Source organism: Canis lupus, chromosome 11 (genome assembly GCF_011100685.1).
Source record: "Canis lupus familiaris isolate Mischka breed German Shepherd chromosome 11, alternate assembly UU_Cfam_GSD_1.0, whole genome shotgun sequence".
Classification (NCBI taxonomy): domain Eukaryota; kingdom Metazoa; phylum Chordata; class Mammalia; order Carnivora; family Canidae; genus Canis; species Canis lupus.
The window spans coordinates 53,586,900-53,607,590 of record NC_049232.1 but is presented as its reverse complement, the minus strand read 5'-3'; the positions used below and the strand labels follow the sequence as shown (position 1 = coordinate 53,607,590).

At 49.2% G+C, this 20,691-nt stretch overlaps 1 protein-coding gene across 7 annotated transcripts in view; it reads left to right on the top strand.

Moving 5' to 3' along the window:
- Positions 1-20,691, top strand: part of PAX5 (paired box 5) — a 195,159-nt gene that overhangs the window by 116,356 nt on the left and 58,112 nt on the right. The window contains exons 9-10 of one of the 7 annotated variants that reach the window (XM_038552839.1): positions 12,404-12,479; positions 13,151-13,365. The exons of the other annotated variants lie outside the window; for them this stretch is intronic. Coding sequence (XP_038408767.1) covers positions 12,404-12,441 — 38 coding nt within the window. The 3' untranslated portion in view covers positions 12,442-12,479; positions 13,151-13,365. Of the gene's footprint in view, positions 1-12,403; positions 12,480-13,150; positions 13,366-20,691 lie in introns of those variants that run through there. 7 annotated transcript variants of the gene reach the window in all.

The window sequence follows — 20,691 nt, the reverse complement described above, 5'->3', positions numbered from 1 at the left end:
GTTTTTCTTTTTTTTTTATGAGCCTTTGAGGCTCAATCAGACCCCACAAAATACTTCTTCCCTCAGATAATGAATAACAAAAACTAAAATGTGAGAAATTCCTTATGTATCCGGTCTGCCAAAGATGCTTCAAAAAATATAATTAAAGCTACAATACAGTGTAATATCTTATAACCAAGGGCTCAGCCACGGAGCTTTCCTAGGAATGCCATGGAAGATGTTAGGGTGTCAAAGTTGTATGCTCTGAAAAAGGGTGCAGTGTGAATCGTTACTATTTCCTGGACTCGCTGGTGGTCCTGGTGGACAGCTCCTGCACTCACCAGGTTTATCTGCTGGGAAGAGCCAGACAATTCAAGCAACCAGAGAAAAACAATGTGCAACTTAACTTCCTAGTGGCTGGTGTTCTGCAGAAACCAGCTGGTTGAAGAGTGACAGTGAGTGGGGTTGGGAGACAAAGCAGATCCTCTCTAAAAGGGTGGCCTTTGATCTGAGATCCCACTGATGAGGGGCTTTGGGGAGATTTGGGAGAAAGGTATTCCTGACAAGATCAGCCTCGGACAATGCCTCTTAACTGTAAAATGAGTGAGTGAATGAGATGTGGGAAGTGTGGGACTGCTTCTCAGTTCTCTCTCTGCTGCTAGTTGGACCCAGCCCTTAATCAGGCTTTGGGGACTCTTGGGAAATTAACTTCAGAGGTTAAGCAGCCCATCCCTTTACCACCATGGGATCCATTCTATATCAGGGCTTGGTTACTTCTGGTGATGGGGATTTTACTACCTCAAAGGCAAGGAATCTTCAAGCAGTACCTACCTGAAGCCGTTTCCCACTGAAGTGATTTCCTTTCCCACTAGTGACCCGGCCTGAAGTGTCTGTAAAGTCCAAATAGGCATCCAGGCTATAAACGCATAGACCCGGCCACAGCCAACACCTCCTTCGGCTGGCATTCTGTGTACTCACTGTGCAGCCCAAAGGTTGTTTGGTCTGCATAGTGTTTTTTAAACTTAAAAAAAAAAAAAAAAAAAAAAAGCTTAGGCTAATGTTCCAAAGATCAGAGGAGAACAACCCAAATGTCCATCGGTAGGGAACTGTTGAAGTCAGGAGTAGCTTATCCATCCAATGTACTGTTGCGCAGCTGTAGGAAGGAATGGGGATGCTCTCTATGTCCTGATAGGAAAGGATCTTCCAGATACATTATTCATGAAAAAAGCAAGACTAGTTTGTACAGAATGCTACCTTTTGTGTAAGGAACAGGACAATGGGAATGCATGTTTGTATTTGTGCACACATGCATAATAAAGAAGCCTGGAAGGGTACTCAGGAACTTAACAACCATGTTTAAGCAGAAGCTGTGAACTGGGTGTGGGAAGAGGACTTTTTACTGAATGCTATTTACATTTTTAATTTTTCAAATGTTGTCAATATGTGACTGTCAAAAAGTTAAATTAAAAAGTGCCTTACAAGTCAGGAGTTTTCACATAAAGGTTAAAATGTCTAACTTGTCTTGAAAAATTGAACATCTTGTCTACCTGGGTCCCCATTGCCATGCAGCTACATGTGGTAGAGCTGAGAAGTGGCTGCTCCTCTAGGGGAGGCAGCACTCTCCCGTTTGCCCCGGACTCCTGGACAGCTCACTGATTTACCATGCCGGCCGCCTATCCTTCCTTGTCTCCTCTTGCTCCTGCTTCTGCCCAACAGAAAACCTCCCTCTGTCAAGCCAAGAAGGGCCGGCTGGTCACAGGCTGGCTGTCCAACTGGCCTTGCCTGTGTCTGACTCCAAGCCTTTGCTCAGGCTGTTCTGCTTGCCTGGAGTGGCTTTCCCTAAATATCAGCTCAGTGTGTAACCCACCCAGTGGGGAAGGCCTGGAGTGCTGAGTAGAAAGTTCTGGAGACTGCTCAACAACATGGCATTTCATCCCAGGGCAGAGATGTCACACTCTCTCTGAACTAGATGTCGTGCTTCAGGGGACGACACCCCAGAGAGAAAGCTCAGCATGTGAGACTGGAACTTTCCACAGAGATACAGGGCTATTTGCATTCTGGAAAGATCCAAGGTGAATCCGATTGGGGTTTAAAGTATTTGGTTTGGGATTATTAAATAGACTCACAGTTCTAGATTCTATAGAAACCTGGAATTCTGAAATCTTAGTGTTTGGAAGGATGTTCAGAGAGATTCAGAGAAGCTAAAGGTCTGAATCATTTTAAAGCCAAAATTCAATTCAAGCATCTCCATAATTAAAATGCACATCAAAGGAAAATATGATTTGCTTTCAGGTTAGCACAGTGTTCCTCAGGACTGTTGGTTGAATAAATGAATTAATATTTGTGGAAAGTGCAGTGTCAATTAAAAAAAATAATTTCAGCAGAAAGTACTGTGGTTATTTCTGACCTTGTATTTCGTAGGATAAAAATAAACAAAGCTGGCTGGCCGTCCTGGTAATGCACTCATAGATTTTTACACTTGCGAGCAGCTTGGAAGCCGACCTTTCCAAATAGCCTTTCGAGCAGGTCCCTGGACCTCCAGCTTCCCAGCCCCCCATGCTGTGATCCATCTTCCTAAAATAGCGATTTCATTAGCTTGTTCTCCTGGTCAGAGATCACCACTACCTTGCTGTATCTGGAGGAGAAAACGTACCAAACTGCGGTGCCTGGCAGTTTGCTGAGTGCTGCCATTCAATCGTTGGCTCACTCACTCACTCACTCACTCATCTCTTCATCAAAATCCAGCATCTCCTTCCTGTCAGACCCTAGCCGGGCCTGAGTTCCTGCCCTCAACATGCTCATAGTCTGATGGGGGAGGCAAATGTACCAAGCAAAACAAAACAAACAAGAAAAATAGAGATATTATGGGAGAAGCCATGGTATGTGAGGGCATCGAGGAGGGAATGGTGGCCTCTCTTTGACTGTGAGCTTTGGGGAACATTTTGTGGAGGAGGCCCTGGCTAGGCTATTCTGGGAGAGCCAAGCACTGCAAGCTTCTGTTTTGAAGCTTGGTTTGTTCTCTTGCAAACCCCTTTCATAATTCCTTTTTTTAAAAAAATGTTTATTGATTGATTTGAGGGAGAGAGACTGCATGCAAGCAGAGGGAGGAGCAGAGGGAGAGGGAGAGAGAGAATCTCAAGCAGACTCTGTGCTGAGTATGGAGCCTAACGTGGGGCTCAATTTCATGACCCTGAGACCATGACCAAAGCTGAAACCTAAGAGTCGAATGCTTAACTGACTGAGCCACCCAGGTGCCCCGATAATTCCTTTTAAATCACAACATAATATAATAAAGCCAAGTGGTGCATATGTGTGTATAGCTGCATGTGACCGTACCCCCCTCACCCCATTCCTAACTTATCCTGCTGATGCTCAGAGTTGATGGTTTGATACATGTTTTTCCAGAAACTCTTCTATGCATAGATATCAGGTTATATACCTGTGGTTTATTTCCTACAAATGGATTTTTACTCCTCATACTGTTCAATTTTTCGAAAATTTTATTTCGTGTTTTATGGATACTCAACATGTTGATAGGGACAGAACTTCCATCCTATCTGATGTTCTGGATGAACTGTCATGAACTTTTCTCAAGCAATACAGGTTAGAGAATCAGTTTTTCAGGGCTAAGGGGTGAATCCCTCTCAGTATTTGATACTGGGACTGCAGACGGAGGACAGGGTCCAGGAAGGAGGGCAGGCAGGGTACCTTGTCACCCAGTGCCGGTGGCTTAAGACAGCTGATTTGGGGCCTGGCTCCTGCCTCTCCTGTGCTCAGGGCTGTGGGGGAAGAGGTGTGGTTGCTAGGAGCACATCAGGGAAAGCCACAGGGAGGCAAGCTTTAGTTGAGTGCAGGGAAGAACTTTTTAACAGTTTGAGCTCTCTGAAGCTGGAATAGGCTGCCTCAGGAGATAATAACAATAATAGTGAATGTTTATTGAACAATTGTTATGTGCTTTGGTTCATTTCATCCCTTATTCCATGAAACATAGGTACTATTTTTGTGCCAGCTAACAGTTAAAGCAACTGCCTGAGTTCACGCACCAGTAAGTAGCAGAGCTGATTTTCTAACTTTTGTACTGTATCATTTCTGTTGGTAATAAGCTCCACATCATCAGAGGTATCCAAGCAGAGCTCTCTCACATTGACCTGCAGCACAGTTACACTAGCAGGCACTGGAGTCTGTGGAAGCTGATCAAACTGTACAATCTCTCATATAGACTCTGGAGCCAGACTGCCTGTCTTAGGATCCCAGCTCTACCACTTGTGAATTGGTGACCTCAGTTGCTCAATTGTTTGCATGTGAGTGTGTGTGCCTCAGTTTCTTCATCTATAAAACGGGGGATAGAAACCTGTTATATAATAAAATGGGTTGATATTTTCAAAAACACAAAAAAACGCTGCTTGGAACACAGTAAATGCTATATGAGTATTGATTTCAAGTTTTTGATTAAAATTAAGATAAAATAAAATTTTGGACCTCAGGAAAGCGGCCTGAGCCAGAGAGCCTAGGAGGTCCTCCACACCAAGAGGATGGTGAAAATGCTTACTAGGGGGTGGGCTCTGTCCAGCATTGAGCAGACTGCTTGGCTCCCTCTTCTGGATATTCCACTGGCCTCCTGAATCTGATTTTAGCTGCTGCTGTCACAAATTACCAGAAGCATTAAGCTTTGAGGCTTAAGATGACACAAATTTATTATCTTACCATTGGGGGAAGAAGTCCTAAAATCAAGGAACTGTGTTTTTTCTGGAGGCGAATCCTTTTATTTGCCTTTCCAGCTTTTTCTAGAGGTTGCCTGCATTCCTTGGCTCATACCCCTTACCTTATCTTCAAAACCGGTCAGGTAGCCTCTTTTCCCTCCCTTTGATCTCTACTCCTGTCATCACATCTCTCCGTGACTCTGACTTCCTACCTCCCTCTATAGAGACCCTTGGTGATGGATGACATTGGGCCCACCTGGATAATCCAGTCACTACCACATCTCGAAATTCTTGATTTAATCACGTCTGCAAAGTCCCTTTTGCTTTGTAAGGTAACAAAGTTGCAGGTTCTGGGGGTGAGGATGTACACATCTGTGGAGGAGTCATTCTACTGTCCACCACACCTCCCCAGTGCTCATTAGAAGGGTCTCCGTGAGGACTCCACATCTCCTCATACCTGGCCTGACGCATCATCTGGGAGAGAGTCAGGCACCTCCTTTGCTCTGTTTCTGCCTGGCCTGTCCCCACCGCGCCTGCAGTTACTGCTGGTCCTCACTCCGTCTCCTCCATCTACCCTGCTGTAGTGAGCAATCATACCCTCCCTGGGTGCCCAGGGTCAAGAGGGTGGACCTTTGGTGCCGGATAGGCCCTTAGGGACCATCTAGTGCAACTCCCTGGGTGAACACATAGGAACAGCGGTGAGGACCAAGAAGTCAGAGTCTCCGAAACTAAGACAGCAAGCACATCCTTTGACTGCCAGTCTAGTGCTCCTCCCTCCATGCTGGACTTAGCCTTTGTCCTTCCAGAACGGGACTATTTCCCTTTCCCATCCTTGTTTGTCAGCCTGACTGGTCACTGCCATCTGACTACCTCATCTGTGAAGCTGTCCAATGGAATGCTTTATCCAGGCCTGTTTTTTTCTTAAACCACCATCCAACTCAGCCATGCCTGGCGTGACTCCAAGCCTTCGCTTCTGCTGGTTCCTCTGCTTAGAATGCTTGTCATTTGCCCAGAGGTGGCGGCAGCCTGCCGTGAAAGGAAGAGCGCTGGGCTGAGTGGGGTCAGGATCACAGACCTTCATCCCAGCTCTGCATACTCCTCGCTGGGTTTGTGGATGTCTTGCACCTGCCAGAGCCTCAATTTTCACATCTGCTGGTGGGAATTGCCGTCGGGGCTCATCCCTTCGTGTGGGACTGTGGTGAGGTGCATGTGAGCTATAAACTGTAAGCTGTGCCCTTTCCTGTGACTTCATGGAACCCCTGCTGCCTTGACTATACCAGGTGCTCAGGTCCCATCTCCCAGCAAGAGGGAAGATGGGAGCTGATGTAGGGCTTTGCCTGTAAAAGTCTTTCATGACATCTGCTGAGGAACTCAGGAGCCAGCAGGCTTGCCAGCAGTCTGCCTGTATGCCTTCAGGGATAGTCTCCTGGGAGCAATCCCCGGGTGCCACCTCCTCCGAGAAGTCCTAATTACCCCACAATCAGAGTGATGTCCCCCTCACCTGGCGCCTGGGGATCAACCCACCTTGTTACTCTATTGTTCCCTGATTTATAATTCTTTGTTACCAGCCTAACTTTCTCCTTAGGAGGTTCTAGAAGACACCTGCCTTCCCCCACAACAGCCTACCATGGAACTGGAAATGTAGTAGGTACTTAGGAAGTGTTTGGTGAATGGGCGGATGGATGAACAAATGTCCACTGTGAGGGGCTGATACTGATTGCCCCAAATCCCACTCTCCTAAGTTATTTCCAAGATTATCCTTATAGGTTATTTTGATTCACACACTCATATCACTTTGGTGAGTGTAAGGCACATTTGAAAGTAAGGTGTTATCACAATTATTATTTCTTTTCAAATGCATTAACTTTTACTGGTCTGCCACCTTTTCTCCCCTGGTGTTCTTTCTCTAATTTATCTCAATTAGCTCTTATATTCATTCACTGAGAGGCTGTAGAACTTCTACTCCCACCTTATATCTCCTGTGAATGTTTGGTGAGGCTGCTTTTGGCACGAATCCTTATGGATCTGTTTGTTATCTGTCCAACTTGCCCATAGGAGACATGTGTACATTTCCAGACCTGCTGCTTCCTTTGTAAGTCTCTGTTAAGCCCTGTCTGGGAAGGTGTCACATGCCCACGTCAAGGATAGGGTGGTCAGGTAGTGTATCTGAGGGGTCAGCTCTAGGGTGGGGGCAAGGGCAAGGGCCTTCTCCCCAGAGCTCATCTTAATCCTGAATGGGATCCGAGAAGCCAGAGTCCCCAGCAGGAGTGGTAATACTTGCCTCCCACTCACTAGGCACCAAGAATCATTCTAAGCACTTATATAGGTTAACTTCTCTAGTCTGCATAAAACTACCCTATGAGAGAGTTAGTCTTATTATCCCCATTTTACTGATGCAAAAACTGAGGCACAGAGGAGCACAGAAACTTGCTTAAGGTCACACAGCTCCTAAATGGTGGAGCTGGGTTTCAAATGCAGGTAGTCAGATTCCAGCAGCCACACGCTTGACCACTGATTCTCACCAACCTGGTGTCCGTGGCCAGCAGGCGATCTGTCCAGAGGAGCTCTGAGGCGGGCAGAGCCTCACGTGGAGAACAGACCACAAACAAGATTGATGGATGGATCAGGGCCACATGTGGGGGCCTGGCGTTGCCTGGCAGGATTACAGTATCTTTGATAACCAGTAATGTCAGTCTGGATAGTTGCGCAAAAGGTATTGCCCAAAAGAATACCATAGCTGGCGCAGGCAGCCATCTGTGCCAATAAGGGGGTGGATTACAAAAACAAAAACAAAAACAAAATCCTGTGGTTTGATTATTATCTTTAAATCTTTCTTGTACTAATGAGGCTGATGGAGTAAGAGACCCCCATAGAACCCAGCCTGGAGCCACAGAGCCCAGGGTACGGCTTCCTGCCCCGCTCTGGTCTCGCAGCCTGTTTCAGCTGGCTCCCACCCCACGCTCACTGAGCCTGGTCTACGTTGGCCTGGGCCGCCTGGAGCATGCCCTGCAACTGCCCAGCTTCTCTGTGGGCTAAGCGCACCTCTGGCAGGGAGTGGCCCGGCCCGTGGCACCCCCCCCAGAGGAATCCCTTCTTTGACCTTTGTAATTATTCCTGTTCAATCTTCCTCCGTGTTTTTTTCCTCCCCCTGACCCCCCCTTCCGAGGTGCTCGACTCCTGCACTCTCTCCAGTGTATTAAGGATGTGAGTGAAATTGATGACTGGGATGTCTCAGGTCTTTATGATGATGAATGACTTTCACTGCCAAAGCTTTTATTGTCTGTGATTTGGGAAGAAGGGGGAACTGATATATCAAGGCTGCCTGTCACACCATTTAATACAGTTATAAATCCTGACGTCACTAACTGGTGGTCAGAAGCTGGAGAATTCCACTGGCCGCCGCGTTGCCGAGCCTTTATGGATTTTTCCCCCTCGCCTTTCTTTGCTTGACTGTCACCGTTGTGTTTTGGGAGGGGGATGGGAACAGCTGGATGATGACTTTAAATATCCCAGGGGTAATCTGGGCCAGAGTGGAAAGTGGGAGTCCTCCCCACACCTCAAGGAAGGAGGACATGGCCAACGTTTGATTCTAAGGCAAGCAAGCCAATTGTTTGGTGAGCCAAATTCTAAAAGTATGAGAGCCCCTTCCTCCATTACTGGAAAGGGTGATATACCCTTACCAAGTGATCTCACATCTGTTACTCTTTGGATCTTACTCCCATCCCTCAGGAAGGTGGCAAGGAGAGGCTTGATCCCCCATGTGATAGAAGAAGAAACAGAGTCAGTAAGGCCAAGTGGCTCAGCCCAAGTTATGCCACAATAGGCAGATGCAGAAGGCAACTCCCTGGGTGAAGCCAACAGGACATCGCTGTTCAGAACTTTGAGCATAGTGTCATACAGCGCAGGGTTCCAATCCTAGACTCACCCCTGGAGTCCAGCTGCTGGTCTTGGGAAGGTCCCTTCAGTTCTCTGATCCTCAATTTCCTCCCCTGGAAACGGGAATGACACTTTTCTTGTGGGGTTGTTATGAGAATGACATGAGGTAATGCATGTAAGATTCTTAAGAAGTTTCTGTCCCATCCAAAGAGCTCAGCGAGAGTTTTTTTAAAGGTGGAACTTCAAGGAGAGACAGCTATGGTAAGTATCACAGGAGCAAGAGGAGGGCCACTAGGTCTTCCTGAGGTTGTGCATGGAGGTGGTCAAGGAAGGCTTCCTGTAGGAGGTGAAACTTGAGCTGATTGCAATGAGTAGGAATTAACCAGGCTGCGAGGGCAGGAAGGAAAAGCATACCAGGCAGAGGGAACAGGATAGATAAACGCAGAAACGACATAGGAAGTGCCAGCAGCTGGAGGAGTGGGGAGACCCCTGCTGGACATAGGGGAGGGCTCAGACCAGGGAGGCTACCAGTGTGACCTGAGATCTAACCTCCTCAAAGGGCTTTAAGGAGAGAGTAGCATCTTCAAAGATATCTCTCTGGGGTCTTGACAGAAGGTGGATGTAATGAGGACAAGACTCAGCAAGAAAGCCCAACCCATTGACGGTGGTTGCAAAAGTCCAGGAGAGAAAGGATGAGGGCCTGGACCCAGGAGGCAGAGATGAGAATGGAGAAAACATCCTGAGGGGTAGAATTGGCAATAGTCAAATGTGGGGACAACTGGCATGCAGGAGTCAAGGGTGGCTCCCCTAATTGGAGTTTGGGGGACTGGGTGGTCAATGGAGCCACCAGTTGAGACAAAGACAACCAGAAGTGGAGCTGGTTTAGATACTTCGACTTTGTGGTACCTTGAGGACACCCAGGTGGGAATGCCCAGGGGGCAGTGGTGAGGGGGGCCAAGGGCCGGGGATGACAATTTGAAGTCGTGAGCCTGGAGGAGATGAGTCACCCAGTGAAGATGGGGAAAAAGGAGCAGAGACCTAGGAAGAGGCTCTGGGGAAACACTGTTGCCTGGAGAGAGGAAGCCATGGAGAAGGCCGGGGGGGCGGGGGGGGCGGGGGTGATTCACGAGGATGAAGCAGGCCACCATTGCCCTGCACCTTGGAGGCTATAGCAGTCAGCCCTTAGTGGAGACCGACAGAATTTTTTCCAGCTGCTCCAGCAGAAAAGGGATTTTCCAACAGATATTAGGATACTCCAGAGGCTTGGAGGCTTCTCAGCCGGGAACCTACCTCAGGACTGATTCTGTGGAGATGCCACCCCTTGGCCCGTGGACACAGAGCGCTCAGCTTACACTGCTGTCACTGGACACTGCATGTCACTGCTAGAACCTGTACCTCAACAGATGGACTGCATGGGTGCCTGCTTCTTTGTGTCACTAGCTTCTGAATTAACAACTCACACCCTGTGTCTACTTGGTAGAGCCAATAAGGTGCCTGCACCCTGGCTATAAGGGAGACTGGGACATCAGGCTGCTGGCCTCTGCCTTAAGGAGACTAATAAACTCTTAAGATACAAAATTCCCAAAAGAGGAGTGTTCAGTGGTATCAGATCTCCAAAAACGTTTGAAGACTTAGGGAGCGAGGAAAGAGATCCAAGATAAGAAGAACTGAGAAGCATCCCTCGGCGGTGGCATAAAGGAGGGCCATGTTCTTTGAGTCATTTAATGACTGTAGTCAACCTCTTCCCACAGGATTTGAGGTATCATTAAGTTCAAACCCGAGGACATCTGCAGATAGACCAGAAACCACTGAAGGAAAGGGGGGAAACGATTGTGCTGGATGGATGCCAGGAGAGCCCTGGGGAGGAGAGGCAGCTGGATGTGGAGACTCTGGGGTTGGGTTGTTTTTTCTGGATTTGACCTTTGGCAAGTGGCTGGCCTGGGAGGAAGGAGTAGGGCCAGGAGAGAAGCAAGGGCCCTGAGGCCCAGCCCTGGATCGGGTGGCTGGGAGGCATTTCTCTTTGCTGGAACTTGGGTAGCTTCTGTGTTTGGGCTACTGGCCTTGTCTTCAGTGGAGAGGATCAAAAGTATCACTTGTCAGGCTTGAAGAGAAAGCTTCCTGTTCTTGAGAAACAAGGTACAAAATCCCTAGCACCTGATGACATGCTGGGCACATAAGAATGGTTTGGAAAATGTTTTCTGAGCAAATGAATGAATGAATGAATGAATGAATGAACCAATAAGCATTTGTTTGGCCTCAGCTCTATGCCGAGCTTTGTGCCAGCACCGTGGGGAACTGTGAGTAGGATAGGGTCCCTGTCCAGGAAGGGTTTGGTCTAGTGTCATCTGGAGAGCATCAATGAGGGCATGTATAACTTTGGGTGGGCAGGGCAAGGTGGGACATCTGGGAAGCTTTTCTGCAAGAGATGACATCCGTGGAGTTTGCTGGTGCTGCCAGGGTGCGGCAGCAACATTCGCTAAGGCCTGGAGGTGAGATGGGAAAAGAAAAAGCAAGTTGTTTAAGGGCTGGAGTGGAGGTGGGGGCTGGAGGCTACACTGTTTCAGCAGGAATGGGGGTAACAAGGGGTTTGGACTTGATCCAGAGGCGGTGGGGAGGCATGGAGAGTGGGATCCGAGGGTCTGGCGTGTTGGAGGAGGCTGGGGCCAGGCAGGGAGACAGTCATGGAGCAGGTGGCAGTGGGAGTTGGCTGTGGATGCAGAAAGCCTGCGACATGCTGGTGCTCCCCAGTCTCCCCCATGGTTGGGTGTTGGTGGGAGAAGCTGGGCCTTGGGTGCTGTGGGTGCCAGGGTGTCCAGGCTGGGCCTTCTTGCCCAGGGCCACTCCGGAGCCTGCTGGGTGCCCTCATTATGCCTCTCACGGGCGGCGAGAGACGAGAGCAGCAATTGAAACGCCGGCTGCCTCCTGCTGGTGTGCGGAGCGCCGGGCAAACCACATGAGATCCCATCTCGCGCATAATGTGCATCCGAGGACAAAATTAGATTGAGAAGTAAATGGAGCCGAAAATTTCCAAAGCATTTCCCGTCAAGAAGCTGTTTGATTGCGTGTTTTAATTCTCAGAGTCCTCCTGCCCGGTGAGGTTCATTTCGGTGGGGACGGTTGGAGCCTGAGGAGCTTGACCCGGGTCCCGGCACTGAGGTCTGGGGAGAGGCCACGAGTCCTGCCTCCATCTCCTGGGTGACCTGGCCAAGGTGGCGAGCACTGGCCCGTCCAACTTTAAAACTCAAGCTGATGGCACACTGGGTTCCACACGTGTATATTTCCTTTCCCCCTCCTCGCCCAGAAGCTCTGCTTTCCTGCTCTTCCTCATTCCCTCCCTCTCTCCTTCCTCCATGCCAAAGCCCAGGAACCCAGGGGGGCAGGGCAAGGGCTATTACTCCACTTTGCAGATTTGGAAAGTGGGGCTTAGCCAGGTGCCATCATTTGTTGGTAGCCCAGAGGGTGAACGTCAGCAGATATCCTGTGGCGTCTGGTTCCTGTGTGGGCTACCCTACCTGTTCCTGACCACGAAGGTCAGTAAGTATAAAGATGTGACAAAATCTCTCTCTCTCTCTCTTTCACACACACACACACACACACACACACACACACACACACACAGTGAGTTCTGAAGCACAGCATACTGGGCGTCTCTGGCAAAGCCTGGCCTGGCCTGTCAGTGCCTGCCCCTCGGGGGCCCCAGTCCGCGCTCTGCACCTGCTCCCCCGGGGAGGGTTCAGCCCCTCCTGGGCTCCCGTGTCCCTGCCGACTCCAGCCTCCTGTGTGGAGCCCGTGAGGATGCTTGCATCTCAGGCATGTCCACAAGGAAAGCATTCTGTTCACTTTATTAGGAACATTTGTGCCCGGACCACTGGAGGAAAAGAATTGAGAATCGGTTTCTTGAGCTTGAGGGGTGTTCTGAGAGAGGTAAGAGGCAAGAAATGAGTAGAGAAAACAAGAAAAGGAATTTTGCATCTGGGACCATGGTGGTTCTAGGGCCCAGGCCTGGCCGTGCATGGCTCTCTGGGCAAGGCCTGGCCTGGGGGCCTCTTCACTGACCTGAGTGCGGTACAGACAGGCAATCTGTGATTTTCTAACCATTGTTAAATTTTAAATTTTTTTTGTCAAGAAGACTCTTGTTCAGATAAAAACCTTCATGGGAAGCCCTTTATATAAACCAGTTAGAAACAAGGTTCTCTAATTAAGGGAGTGGAAGTCCCAGAGGCCCTGAAGGTCCCCCAAGAGGACCAGTGGCACACAGCTGGAAGCCCCAGCACTGGTCAGCCCTTAGCGTCCTCTGGGCCCTGGTGCTCCCCAGTTCCTGAGTGGTTTAGAGCCAGTGAAAGTCAGCTCACAGAACAAGTGTGCCCTTTGCTCAGTCTGGCTCTCAGTTCCTACCTCTGGGACCCAAGCCATCTCATGTTGCACCCCAGCCACCTGCCCACCTCACCCAGCCTCTCCCAGTGCCTGAGGATGCCCAGACCCAGTCTCAAGCATCTGGCTCCCTGAGGCTCACCCACGGGGGTGAGGGGACCCACTGGTACTGCTTTCCCCACCACCACTCAGCCTGAGCCCCAATCCTGACACCCCTGCTGCAGGAACCCTACATACTGAGGCCCAGTTCCAGCCGCCTTCTCCAGGAAGCCTGCAGTCCAGCTGCCGGAATTGAATCTCAGGTCTGCTCTTTGCCATGCGTGGGATCTTGGGCAGGACTCTAAGCCTCCGTTTCCCCAGCTGTGGGCACCAAGATGGCAAATAACAAGCAAATTGAACCCAAGCCTGACTGACTCATGCACTTGTTCCCAAATAATGCACCCTGCTCTATAGTGTTCCCTCCCCATGTTACATGAGGCACTCTCACTTCTGGGATCCCCTTTGGGACTCTAGCCCATGAAGGCGGCAGAGGCAAGACAGGAATGGTCCCAGAACTCCCAATGGCTGGCAAGCAAGAACTCAAGCTACACTGGGCGTCGCAGAAGCCCTGGCACCTGATTCAGCCTCTCTGGGAGGGGAGGGCGGGGGAGGGAGGGGCCGGCGCCTCTGCAGCCTGCAGTGCCAGCAGTGCAATTTAATGCGTGTTCTCTGCAGCACATTAATTTGCCATGCACCCTGGGAGGTGCCTCTGCGGGAAGTGGTGGCAGGGGGAGGCTTGGTTCTCCCTGACAAGCAGCACACCTGCCCAGCCTGCATCTAATGTGTGGCCTCGCTGTTTGATTTGGGGAAACAATTGGAGGGGCAGGAGACTTGTCTGTTTGGGTTTTCTCAGTTCCAGGCCTGGATCCCTGTGACATCCACCGTCCTGTTAGCCTCTGGACCAGAAGTGGACCAGCGGAGACCCTGGTGTAGGATTTGTGACAGGTGTCAGAAGAGATCAGAAGCCTATCTGAGGCCTTTCTGGCTTAGACTTTCACCTATTGACTATTTTTTTTAATTTATTTTTTATTTTTTTATTTATTTATGATAGTCACAGAGAGAGAGAGAGAGAGAGAGAGGCAGAGATATAGGCAGAGGGAGAAGCAGGCTCCATGCACCGGGAGCCCGATGTGGGATTTGATCCCGGGTCTCCAGGATCGCGCCCTGGGCCAAAGGCAGGAGCCAAAGTGCTGCGCCACCCAGGGATCCCACCTATTGACTATTTCTTAGAATAAACAGGCCATCAGCCAGATATGAAAGTAGGGCAGAGAACCTGGTAGTATGCATTCCACACACCTCGGGCACTGTTTGATCCCCCGGGTCGCTGGCCTGGGATTGGGACTCAGGTTCACAGATGAACATGTTCAGAAAGAGGAGAGGAACCGCCTGAAGGCACTGTGAGGAAGTGGAGGGCTTTCTGACCCAGCCCCAGGCTGGCTGTGCCTACCTTCACACCCGACCGTCCAGCCCTGACCTTGCCCTTAGGTTGAAAGGTCCAGTAGGTCCCTCCCACCATATTTGACTTCATTTCAAACCCATCCTCCATGAGGAACTTCCCCCACCTCTGCCTGGCCCGGTCCCACCCGTGCAAACTTGGGCAAGTTGCTTTACCTCTCTGAGCTTCGGTTGCCTCCTTTGGTTGCTGGAGGTGATAATAGGCATGGCTGACATTTGGGAACACTTTCACATCCTGGCTCTTTTAGTCCTTTCAAGCAGTCTCAGGAGGTGATGGTATCATGAGCCCCACTTTATAGTGAGGAAACGGAGGCATATCTTGGTCAAAGTTACAGAACAACCAGTGAAGAGCAAAGCAGGATTTGGATGCAGGCAGCATGCTCCCAGAGCCTGTGCTCTTAATCGCTGCTCTCGGCCTCTCAACACCACCACCACCACCAGTAATGATAATTTCCACTTCATAGGATTGTCTTGATGATTAAATGAGATCATGTGCAGAAAGCACTTGGAAGAGCGTCTGGCAGATAGAGCTCGATTAAGCTGCTTCTGCCGTCTGTCCATTGTGTACATGTTCAGTGATCTGCGGGGGTGCACAGTGATGGGTGGGTGAGTGGTTCTGAGGCTTTCCACCTTCGTGTGAAGTCCTGTTTCCTTCTTGTCTTCTTTCACATTTTGGTCTCAGGTGTTTTACGTGGGTGCAGGAGCACGGCGCAGAGGAAGGTGGCGGCAGGGAGGTGCAGTGTGTGTGTGGCATAGGGAGTGGGCAGTGAGGGGCTTCGAGGCCAGGAGCTGGGCTCACTGGGAGAGCACAGTCATCCCACTCGAGAGGAGCTGTTGGGGCGCTCTTCCCCCTGCCTTCAGCATGCGGCGAAAGGGAGCCTGGGGCACCTGCGCAAGGTCATGTAGCTGGTAAGAGGCAGAGCCCGGGACCCTGTGCTCCTTGCTGTGTCAGCAGTGGGGAGCCACTGACATTTGGCAGCAGCCTGACGGAGCAGAGCACACTTGCAGAGCTGAGTCGGTTGCACTCTTGGGTGAGCCATGGAACAGTCGTTGCATTACCGAGTGCCCGCTCTGTGCCAGGCCCTGTGCTGGGGGCCTAACATATATTTGTTCATATAATCCACTCAGCAACTCTATGAGGTAGATGTTTGTTGAGAGGTAAGAAAACTGAAACACAGAAAGGCTAAGCAACTCTCCAGATCACACAGCCGGCAACCAGTGGAACCAGGGTCTGGATGGCTCGTGCCAGCCTGTGGGCCTTGTCATTAACCATTCTTCACTGCCGCCCCTTTACAGGGATGGAATGTCCCCTAGTCTGGAAGGTCACCTCAGGGGAACTCAACTCTGTCTGTGTATTTCATTAGTTCATTCCATTTTCCATTTAGCAATCATCTTAGGTTTTTTGTTTTGTTGTTTTGTTTTGTTTCAGAGAGAGAGAGAATATGTGACTGGGGGTAGGTTGGGGCAGAAGGAGAGGGAGAGGGAGAGAGAAAATCTTAAGTAGGCTCCACTCCCAGTGTGGAGCCCGATGTGGGACTCAGTCTCATGACCCTGAGATCATGACCTGAGCTGAAATTAAGAGTTGGATGCTCAACCGACTGAGCCATCCAGTGCCCTGCAAGCGTCTTAGTTTATGTAGATTCCAACTCTCAGGAAGACAGACTTTCCCAACCATTAGAATTGGGAAATGTGTCCTGCATTAGTAACCTGGTAATGAGATTGCTGTTGGCCCTGAATCGAGAGTGTATGTGGTGAGGGAGGAGTAGGACACCCCAAGTTTTAGTCCAGCCATGGGATTCCGTGATTCTGAGACATTACGAGGCAAGGGTACATTTTCAATATTCTCCAGCAAGTGTGGGTGGGCGCACACCGTAAGCAGGAATGGAGGCGTGGTGGGTGTCCATCAGCAGGCTAACCTCCGGGCGGTCTTTTCTGTTACCCTGCACTGTACAAGGGTTCTCTAGGGACCCATCCTAGACTGAAACGGACAGTTGGGCTTTTCTCCATCTGCTCCATCTGATTATATAGGTCCCAAGCCAACTTTCAAAACACTTGTTTGTCATATCAGTTTCTCGGGTAAGAGATACACATAGTCAGGGTGGAGTGACATAAGCTCCCCCTCCCCCAATGACAGCACCCAGATTCACCTCTGCGGACTGGCACTATCGAATCTCGCCCAGTACAGCGGCAAAGCCCCTGGAGGTCTGTAAGCAGGCAGCCTGCCCTTCTACCGAGCACCCCAGACTGCTGAGGTTTGGACTTTATGTGTGATTATATTGTTTTCCTGTCTCTATCCTTGCTGCTCACCTGTCACCTGTCACTTCTCCTAATGTCAGTTTGCCTGGTTCTAGAAGGCTCTCTCCCCCTTTTTATTTTGCTGTTTTTAGCCTGCTGGGGGCTGGGAACCCAAGCCCCTGAGCTCTTTGGAACTGTGTGCAAATGAGGATTGGACCTGCTAGAGCTGGTGCCCAGCGGGACTCTAGGGACAGGCTTTGTGCCTACCTTTCAGCTACTCACAGCCAGATTGTCAGAGATGAGATTGTTTAATGGCACATCTCAGCGTGGCAGGACATTGTGGTATTTCCTGTCTATGTAAGGGCTGGATGCTGGTTTGGGGGTGGCCTGGTGGGACTGTGAGCTGTGAATATGTGACTTGGCCAAGGTACTCCTGCCATCATGATGCTTTCCTCAAAAGGAAGAAGTGCCTTCCAAGGTAGCTTTTGCCTGAGACCTGCTGAGGTGGGAGCAGAGAACAGGAAGCAATTGTGCATCTTGGATTCATTATTATCTCTCTGTGGAGACTGTGAGTGGGCCCCTGGGGCGCAGACAGTGTCTGGTTCTTTAAAAAAAGTTAATTTTAAATCAAAAGTTAATTTCAAATAAAAAGTAATACATGCATGTGGTTAAATATTCAAACCATACAGAAAAATATAAAATGAAAATGAAATCTCTTTCCCCCAAATTCAGTCCTCCCATCCATAGCCCCTCACCCCAAGGTTGAGTGTCTTGTGCATATTTTCAGTAACATTTTTATGCATCTATCAGCATATAGCTTTTATTGGCTTTTTGCTAGCACAAGTAGAATTATACTGTATGCTGTGTTCTTCTGTACTTTGTTTTATTCACATAATAATGTATCTTGGAGCTATTTCCTCAATCCACACATTCCCATCTACCTCATCTTTCAGAACTTTGTAATACTCCATCATAGGAAAGCATCATAATTTATTTAACCCAGCCAGTATGGTTGACATTTGTATTGTGTCTCTGCCCTCAACCCCAATCTCCCTTCCATCCACTAAATGTAAATCTTGGTGTACCTTTCCGCATATTTCCATCAGTAAAGTTCTCGAAATAGACTTGCTGGTCAAAGAAGAGGTATGTTTTGTATTCTGTAATTTACCTGTTGAAGGAGAAGAGTGTGGGGAAGTGGGTGGTAAAGGTACAAGACTCTAGCATCAGATGGCCTCAGTTTACAGCCAGCTCCACCTCTTTCTGGCTGGATGAGGTATCTTACCTGCAAATTGGGGATTTTAAAGGTTTATATCTCCCAGGGTGGCTGTGATGCTTAAATGAGATAATACATACAAGGCACTTAGAGTGGTGCCTGGAAACATGATAAGAGCTGAATAAATAGTAACTGTTACTATTGTGGGTATTATTATTATTCCTCTTATTCCTCTTATTTTGCTCTCCGGGGTCCTCTGGAGCATTTAGGAATGTTCTTAGAACTTAGTAGGTATCAGATAATGCCTGGATGAGTGAGTGAACAAATGAGTGAGTGAAGACATGAGCTAGCCTGCAGCTGCCTTCACCATCCTCCTGCTGTAACTATTGGCTTCCGAGTGTCCCCGGAGCAGGGCCTGTCCTGGCAGGGAGGCCGGGAGCCGTGAGCACGGCAGAGCTGTTTGCAGCCTTGCTCATTAGAACTCTGCCTTCGTAGGTTTATTACATTGGATCAACAGTTGCTAGTTCACAGCGGATCATGTCATAAATGTACATGGAAATATTGACTGAGCCCCAGTATCTGCTCTAAAATGCCAGGCAGATAAAATTCAAGCACGCTCTCAAAATTGAAACACTCCAACTTCCAATTGGAGACTGGAAGTTCCCAGGGATTCCAGGGAAGTAGATGAGGTTGGTTCAAATGGAGGAATGGCGGTGTTGAGATTGCAAAGTAAGCAGCTTGCTGATTAGTGAATTCTCAGAGTTGTCTTCTCTGCTCTACAACGCCAGATTTGATCTTTAGCCAGGGCAACTAGAGGAAGGCCAGTCAGAATTAGTGCAAAGGGGGGATTAGGTAATTTTGGGAAAAGAAATTTAGGGTTACTACCTGTAAGTAAGTAACACCACCTAAACCAATGGCTAATGAGCCTGTTCTTAGGAGCTGCCCAGGACGGCTCTAATGACTGGATGTGGCTCAACTGCGATTAGCGTGTCCATTGTCTGCAGGCAGGTTGGGCTGTTCCAGCTTGGCCAGCCTTCTCCCTCTAGGTGAAACACTCCGCCTCTGTGCCACCCAGCTCAGTGCACCCTGTACTCGTGGCAGGTCCGAACAAAGGGAGACTTCAGAGCAGCCCTGTTCAAACTGTCACATATTTCAAACGCCAGCTGGAGCAAACGGGCCTGGTGGCGTGCGCATCACATGTACACGTACGCCGGGGTTTGCAAAGCAGGATGAAACCCCTCCCCAGACCCCATGTCCCGGGCGTTGGGCTGATTCTCTCCCCCTCCCCTTAGGTGGCAGTTGTTCACTCTCATTTGCTTTGATGTTGGGTGAAAATCTTCAGCTCATGTCACTCAGGCATGGTTGACTTTTTCCAATAACAAGTGTCAAAGTATAATTTTTAAAAAAGTTAAGAAGATAGCTCATGTACAAATACAGAACGAACATGTGAAGATTTTATTCCACTCATAAATTAACCAGGGGACATAAAAAGATAAAAGTGGCTCCAAGAGCATTTGAGGATCAGGGGTTTATATCATCTATAGGGACAGAATTTTTTTTAAATGCTGGAATAGAATTGCTAGATTAGATACAAAATTGATTAATGTCCTATGGGACAAAAACCCCCAAACCTTTGGGTTTATCTTTTCTACTTGATAGAAATCCACACATTATTAACACATACCTTTCCCATATCTGAGCTCTATTCAAATAGTAAAAAAAAAAAAAAAAATCATTAAACATGGGAATATTCTCTTACAGATGTGATCCTTTGGTGTACCTGTTAAAAAGTGCCCTGTGATATTGAAAAGCTATGCTTCCCACCTATGTGACCTTTTTTTTTTTTAGGTTTTAAAGAATGTTTCTTAATATACAAACAAAAAGGTTTCTTATGATTCTGTGACTCTAAGGAAGGGTTTTCTGGGAAAACATTGGAGAAGTAGAAGTGTCTGTAAGTTTTGGTTTATGATTGGACTAAGACAGAAGCTTTGGCTCCGGAGACCTCACGGAGTTCCTAGATGATGCCAAGTTGGCCTTCGGTGGCTGGACCTGGGGCGCTGGAAGGAGAGCCTTGCCAGGCAGGGGATGGATGGAGAATCAGGAGGGGCTTGGGGCCTGACTGGGCACAAGGGAGGAGGGGTATCTTTGCAGCCAGCATGGCTGGGAGCCCAGGGCTGTCACTAGAGAGACAGGGAAGACCGTAGGAGGTTCAAGCAGCCCTGGGGCTCAGGCTCGGTTTCCCAGAAATCACCTTTTGCAGTGCTTTTACTCTGTATACTGGCCCATTCCACCCACCAGGGTGGTTACCTGTTGGCAGTCACCTGGACACCCAACTAGGGCCGATGCCCTCAGAAGGCCTGCAACTGGTGAAGCTGGTAGGGGTGGTGACGGTAGTAGGGTGGTTCAGACAGAACTCAAGGGCCAGAAGCTGGGTAAATGTTGAAAATTGGCCGTGTGAGGGCTAAACATGACCTTTGGACAGGTTTTCTTTGGCCCTCAGTGTATATTTTAAAAACTGGACTAATGTCAACATCCACATAGGCAGGAGATTTCCAGATGAAGTGAAACCAGAGCTCTGGCGTCTTTTGAAAATTAACAAGAGCCCTAAGAGGAGGCAAAGTCACCATTGCCCCTGTCTGGGGTGTGCAAGTGTCCTGGGCATTCAGAGTCCCCAGTCGATAGGATGGTCAGTTTGGGACTTTGCTTCTCCCAGCCAGCTCCACCAGATCCCTTATAGCTTGGGTCTAGAGATCCCCCTCTCTGGGCACATCCTCTGGCCCGGGGCTGTCAAGGCTGGCAGACACACTCTGGCCATCGAGCCAT